The sequence below is a fragment of the Typha latifolia genome, chromosome 2 (assembly GCF_019914945.1).
Source record: "Typha latifolia isolate L0001 chromosome 2, TyphaL0001v2, whole genome shotgun sequence".
NCBI lineage: Eukaryota > Viridiplantae > Streptophyta > Magnoliopsida > Poales > Typhaceae > Typha > Typha latifolia.
In genome coordinates, this window is record NC_133087.1 from 12,832,832 (window position 1) to 12,839,815 (window position 6,984).

The 6,984-nt window shown below is 34.6% G+C and overlaps 1 protein-coding gene across 1 annotated transcript; it reads right to left on the minus strand.

The window, feature by feature from the left end:
* Positions 1-4,685: 4,685 nt before the first annotated feature.
* LOC140782235 (auxin-induced protein 5NG4-like) lies at positions 4,686-6,984 on the minus strand. Its single transcript, XM_073128705.1, has 7 exons — positions 6,760-6,984; positions 6,612-6,674; positions 6,399-6,515; positions 6,062-6,296; positions 5,814-5,972; positions 5,569-5,720; positions 4,686-5,149 (listed from the first exon to the last, which is right to left on the minus strand). The coding sequence occupies exons 1-7, from the start codon at positions 6,951-6,953 to the stop codon at positions 4,984-4,986; spliced, it is 1,086 nt and encodes a 361-aa protein (XP_072984806.1). The 5' UTR covers positions 6,954-6,984; the 3' UTR covers positions 4,686-4,983.

The following is a 6,984-nucleotide window of genomic DNA, read 5'->3' on the forward strand; positions in this document are numbered from 1 at the left end:
TTAAAAAACAAAAGCAAAGATGGACGCCAAGATTTTAACGTGGAAAAATCAAAACGAGAAAAAACTACGGATCCAAACTCGGATCAAAACCAATCACTAGAATAATGATAGTTACAAGACTGACTCACAAAACAACCCGTCGATTCCCACGACTTTGTTCATCTCAGTCTTGCTCGCTAGAACCCACGATTCACCGCTTCTCGTAATTGATATCCAACCTTAGTAGTCTTTGAGATTGATCTTTCACCTATATAGCCCTTAAGATGAAAGTTTAAGCCTTGTAGAAGAGTCGAACGTTGTTAGTTGAAGAAACGATGTAGCCTCAAGAATTCTTCTTCAATTGCCTTCACTAACCACCCTAGAGTTACGACATCACAATGCTTGTATATGTTCTCAAGATAAAGTCAAATCTAAATCATATCCAAACTCATGAAAGTCCAAAATTTGTATATTACGTAGGTGCATTCGAACACAACCCGAGTGCGTTCGAACGCACTGACTTGTTCTCAGGTCCGTTTGAATGGGCTCAAGTGCATTCAAACATAGTGGCTTGATTTTCACAGGTTGCATTTGAACATGCAAAGGCACTCCTCTTACGTGTGAACGTGTTGTGAATGTATGTAGGGTGCGTTCGAACAACCCTTGACTGTGTTTAAACGCGTGCAGAAACAACACTCTCTGTCTGTGTGAACGCCTATGCTTGTGTTCAAACGCGCACAAAAATAACACTCTTTGTTTGTGCGAACGTCTATGCTCGCGTTCAAACGCGTGCAAAAACAACACTCTCTGTCTGTGCGAATGCGCGCAAAAATAACACTTTCTGTCTATGCGAACGCTTGAAAGCGCTTCGAATGCGATGTTCGAACGCGAAAACTTTTTTCTTTTAATCTTGCAATTCTTCAATCTAAATACTTTCTAGACTTGTATAAATGCTCATGTACATGTATAAAAATACTTAGAATATTTTGTACATAATTGCCAATACTAAAAACCTAACACCAAGGATTATGAGAAACAAAATTTGATTGTCGAATCGTGAGGCTCCTTTGTTATGAAGTTTATGAGTAGATACTATTATTTTTTCTATGAGAGGCAGAATTAGAAATTAAAAAAAACTATAGCAGTCAAAAAGTAATTTTTACTTTAACAGATAATGGTCCCCCTAGCTTAGTGAGTATTTTCTCACGTATTTTTTCTTCCGTTAGAATTTTGTGATATTCACTAAAAAATAAATAAATTTGGAAGACCATTACAAGGATCATCTCTTGTTTAATTTCCTCCACTAATAGATTGAGGTACGCTTCCACAAATCTAATCTCATTCTACTCATAGTTTTAACATGGATTTAAAGCATATAAATTATGAATTGGACTAGAAATTTAGGATCTATTAATCAATATCTAGGATATGACACTTTCCCGATTTTATCATAAATTAATAAAATATACAAACAATACGAAGGAAATCACAAGTGAGCAGATTAGCAACATATGGTTTCTCTTAGCGTCGTAATCCAATCCATGTTATTTTTCAACCAAAGACATTCTAGAAAATGTATAAAAAAATTCCAAGTGTCAAATCCAATTCACAAATAGTATATATTGCAAAATTTTAAATCTTTAATATCTTAAATTGTTCACCGATCAATTTAACATTTCAGTTCACATCTTATGTTCAAATATTTTTAGCTAATAAACTAAAATATTAAATTTGCCTTAGGATAGAGTTAGGCTCATTATAAAGTTAAAGAGAAAATATAAATAAAAATAATTATATTAACATATAATAGACTAAGTGGTTTGATCACACAAAATTGTCAAAAGATTTAAATATAGCGTCTTGATAATTGTTGAAGTAAAATAGTAAAACAAAAGATAATTCTAAGATATAAAGTATCAAAGGAAACTAATTTGAAGCGAAATTGAACTTAGTTCACATTTTCCTATTTTAATTCAAAAACTATATTTCCCAACTTCTCTCCCTTCTTTTTTTCAACTATCACTTAAATGCAACGATTACTTTCACACATGCAAAATTGAAAAATAAATATGACTCATGATTGATATATGAGTGCGTGGTATCATACTAGACACTTTCAAGATAATTTTTCACACCGATCACATTGTAGTTAATTCTTTGTTGCACATTAATTCTTTCTTACCACAACGAAAGTGTGTATCCACTAAGGATACAAAATACAAATATGTGATATTAGTTAAGGTTATTTTTTGTGAGCCTTTAGTTGGTACATTTTATTACAATACCATTACAATATCTATGATTATTTCTATAATAATCGGGAACCTAATACTCTGATTTAATGAAAAAAAGACACATTACGAAAAATAGAAGCACCTAGTTTAAATTATTCTAAACACAATGACAAAATAGAATTCTAAATTCTATATAGAAAGTTATAGAATTCTTCCAATTCTAAGTTAATCATATCATACCCCAAATTTTAGTTAAGCTAGAATTCTAATACCTATTCGGATCACCAAATCTTAGTCGTACTAGATATTTAAATTACAACTAAAACATGCTCATCAAATTAGAAGTTTATAGCATTTATTTTGTACATCATGATTTGTTCAGTCCATAAAAAGTAGGTCTATGGATCATGGGTATAACATATTTCATTAGATTAAAATATGATATGAGAACATACAGATAATATTGTATGATACGTAGAATTTACTTATCTCGGATTAAGTTAAACCCTTTCTTTAATACTACTATTGGAAGATTTGAATGATGTCCAGAAGAGGAGAGCTTGATCATGAGATAACAATCAAGTAGATATGTAAACGCTTTACTCCGATGTCGATGTCGATGTCGGACCCACCACACCATATTGAGCGAGAGCAACACACTGATATATCGTTCAAACCCTAAGCTTAAATGGTGGCCTACTCACGGCTTTGAGAGGAGAAAAAGGACTAAAAAAAAAGAAAATGTTCTCTACTGCAACCCCCTCATATCATACATATATAGTGCTCTTAGATAGAGTTATATTAGGGATTAAAATGTTCTCCCGATAGGATAAGAATCCATATGACATAACCCTTTGGGAGTGTCCTAATCTGAAACGAATTAGATCTATCCTAATCTACCTAGGATTAACAAGGATGGTCCATGAGCATTATGCATGGTGCAGATGTGGGAAGCTACATGAATCAAACAAGCACATAAAATTCATTATTTTTTTTTTTATAATTGTTGCAAAGAGAAGGATAGGGGCTTATAGATATTATGAGGGGTAAATTCATTACTAGTAAAGTATACCACCTAATGCACGAGTACAGACAATAGAGAGAAGTTGTCAGGATATAAAAAGATAGACATTACCATTATTTAACTGCTTAAGTTTTTAAAGTAGCTGATGAGTTGCCACGGTAATAGAGTAGAGTAGAAGTCTTAAATTCAAATCTCGCCAATTCTATCTACTATTGAAAACATAGGAGGAGAAGAGGCAGAGGAGTCGGGGTTAAAATTTTCCTTGCAAAGTATGAGATATGAGGAGTCAAAGAAGAATATAAGTTTGGTACAATAGGTCAATTTATTGTTGGAAGGATCCATCACTAACCAATTATTTCGGGACAGAATGCCAAAGAAATTAAAGAGTTGTCCTCTGTTGCTTGTCAAGATGACTAATCTTTCAACTCATGTGCATGCAATGCAAACATTCTGTGGAATTAGCTCTAGCAGTGGAATACTATCTTATCTGATGATATCATCATGTCTCAGCTTATTTTGATTCTCCAAGCTGCTAAATTTGTAACTCAAGAGTGTTTGAAAGTAAAAAAAGCAAATCATCTTAGGCCTCTCCCATACATGCATAATAACATAGCAATAGAGCAAAACCTTTTGTCAGAGGGAAAACTAGTTCTTCTTTTTGTGCAAATTTTATATAGCACAAAAGGGCTCTGCCTAAAAATAAAGGAAAGATGCATTTCATAACCATGTTACTGATTTATTATATGATATGTTCTAGTTTAGCTCTTTTTAATCATTTTCATCTTTTAGAAATAGACTAGTTTTCCCAAAAGATCTTAATATCTTAATAATGATCTTGTCCAGTTTGTGAAAGAACTAGTTCTTTTAAGAAAGCTAAAACTCTGCTTGATAGTTTCTTTTTGTTCACTAAAAGAAACGACAATTCTTCATCAAAGTTTTGTTTCTTTTCCTGTCATAGTACAATGATATCTATGACTAACAAATATAATTTTTTTTTACAGAGATGTTCTTTGATAATTACAAAAGTTATTTCAATAAAGAATAAAAAAGAAAAAGAAAAAAGTTGCTTCTCTTCAGCTTTCAATTTGATATCATGAAGTAGCACATAATTTTCAAATTTATGTCTGTGTATATATCTATCAATTTCTGTCCAGAAGGCAAAAGTTTTGAAGAATAAGTGTGTAAGAATGCTTTATCTGACATAAATAATCATGTCATAATCAAATACCCATTTTTCCGAGACAATGCCAGACCGACATGGCAATCTTTGAGCTTTCAGATTAATGCAAACTAGTCTCTCTCATTAGGTTGATTAAGATAGAACCTTGTTGTGTTCTCCTAACAGAACAACACTCCAATAAATGCATTGCATTAGTATCTAACCAGTTGTCATCTTTTAACATAATTTTCGTTGTTTGAAATATTAGCAAGGACCAAGGACCACACCATTTGCAACAAATTATATCAATGATAATAAATTACTGACAATGCGATCTGAGGACATCACTCTGTTGCAAACTAGTTTTACAGGTCCTACTGTCTCAAACGCTCATATTGCATGTACAAGAGAGACGAGGGTAATGCGAAGAAGACATTACAAAGCTTAGTAGCAGATGCTTGAACTTGAGACTGGCCACAACTTAGAGCCACTTTCTGTCCACATCTTATATAGTTGTACTTCTTCAGAGCTTCACCAGTAATAGATAAGCAACTTCAATATAATTATATATAGAGACTGGGCTGCTTTCATGGGATGTTAGCAGCTTCTGCATCATCTTTTTGTGAAGCTTCTTGATCAAGGAGGTGCGTTGCCAAGTCTCCATTTATCTCATGGTTCCCAGCCTTCTTCTCCTCACTTTTACCCCAGAGGACAAAGTAGAGACCAATCACAATAAAGGTGGAGCCAATGATCCTGATAAACGAAGGAAGATTTAGTTACTGATGGTTAAGATATTTAAGTTTTAAAACTTCCAAAACTTCAAAAGAAGTAATAGTATCACAGATAATTCACTAATAAGGGGCATTCTTAGTACGGTAAGGTGAAAAAAGAGAGGAGGAATGACATTTTAGTCAACTTACTACAAAATATCAAGAATCAGTTAGTTTCAGATTTGACCCGTAGAAAAAAAAAGTGAAAAGTTTTTGGGTTAGCCGATTGTGATCCAAATTAAGGTCAAAATCAACAGTCTTGCAAGTATCGGCTTTAGTAGTTTTCATTAAGTTTCAGTACAAAATATGTTCTTTATAACTAATGAGATGAAAAAAGAAGATTTACACTTACTAAGTGATTTTGTATGTTAATGCTCTTGTTCTCTCGAATTAGACACTTACCCTCCTGTGTATAACTGGTCACCAAGTATAATAGCTGCCATGATGGCCACTATAACAGTTTGAACTGGTTGAAATACAGCAGTAAAAAGTGGTCCTCCTCTATCAATACACCAAGTCTGAAGAGTGAAGGCAACTCCGGAGGCCACAAAACCCTGCAAACAGTGAAACACAAGCCTTGAATTTAAGTAACAGTGTTTTTGGACATTGACCTCAATAGGTTAGAGATGAGAGTATGGAGGCATTACAGCATATAGGATTGTGAATACTTCTCCTCCTGAATGCAGTTTCCACCTCTCAATGTCATTCTCTACAAAAGCAGCTATGATTAAGAACTGGATCAGCCCAAATGCACAGGTAAGTGTGAGAGCTGAGAGCCTGGCTGGGTACTTCTTTAGCACTGGAACCTATCAGAGTTAATCACCAACTAAATATCAAATGACATCAATTTGTATTAAAAGATGGCTATAAGTTCAAGATCACCACAGGAGCTAACCTGAAGGACCATCCAACCAGACCAAGAAGCACAATTGCCAAGGATGTAGACACAACCCAATGTCCAGTTCAGTATTGGACTTGCATTAGCAAAAGATGCCAATTTGTTGTGTGGTTGCTCATGCAGCAAGGGGAGTCCTTTGTAGAGAGTAATGACAGTGGCTCCTCCTATACTAACTACTGTTCCGATTACCTTCGCCAACCCGAATCTCTTATTAATGTTAACTTGCTCAACCCTGAGGGAGAAAGAAGGATAAGGATAAGAGACATTATAGATATTTCTTAGGGAGCTTATGATTAGAATGAGTATATTTTCTTCTTTTTGAGTTTTATGTTACCTGAGAGAAGCTGCCATGGCAAAGGTGATTGCTGGAACACTGTTCTGTATGGCAGAAGCATAAGTTGGAGACAAATAATACAAACCCAGGATATAAAATCCTTGGTTAGCAGTAATCCTGGAAAGAACAGCAGAAATGAAGATTTATAAACTCAAACAATATCCAAATCCACCAAGAAGAAAGTACAAAGTGCAGCTATTCTTCTCTACTTACCCACATAGCCCCAGGAGAAAGAACTGAACCAGCAAAGAGAAGGTGAGAGGTGGTCTATCCTTCCTGCAGGAAATGGAAAGGGAGAAGAAAGATTATAGAGCAGTCTAAGCCAAAGATAGCTTGAAGGGCTAAAGGAAAAATGACTTACTTCTCCAGAAAGTAGGCAAAGGGAGCCAACAAAGCCAAAGCAATGATGTTTCTATAGACTGGGAGGACAATTTTGCTGATGCCCATATTGAGAGCTGCTCTGGAAACTATGTGGAAGCCTGCATAACATAGCTGCAAGGCAAGCACAGCTATGAGGAGCCTCACTTTCTCAGACACCTGAGGGTTTCTCCCCATTTTTTCTTGCTGTGAATTCAGGATGGTGTAT

Excerpts from the sequence above, each read along its gene's own strand:
- LOC140782235 (XM_073128705.1), bottom strand. The coding sequence starts at position 6,953 with ATGGGGAGAAACCCTCAGGTGTCTGAGAAAGTGAGGCTCCTCATAGCT. Across the intron at positions 6,297-6,398 it reads GCCATGGCAGCTTCTCTCAG|GGTTGAGCAAGTTAACATTA; the intron begins GTAACATAAAAC and ends TTTCTCCCTCAG. Across the intron at positions 5,150-5,568 it reads GACCAGTTATACACAGGAGG|GATCATTGGCTCCACCTTTA; the intron begins GTAAGTGTCTAA and ends TTCGTTTATCAG.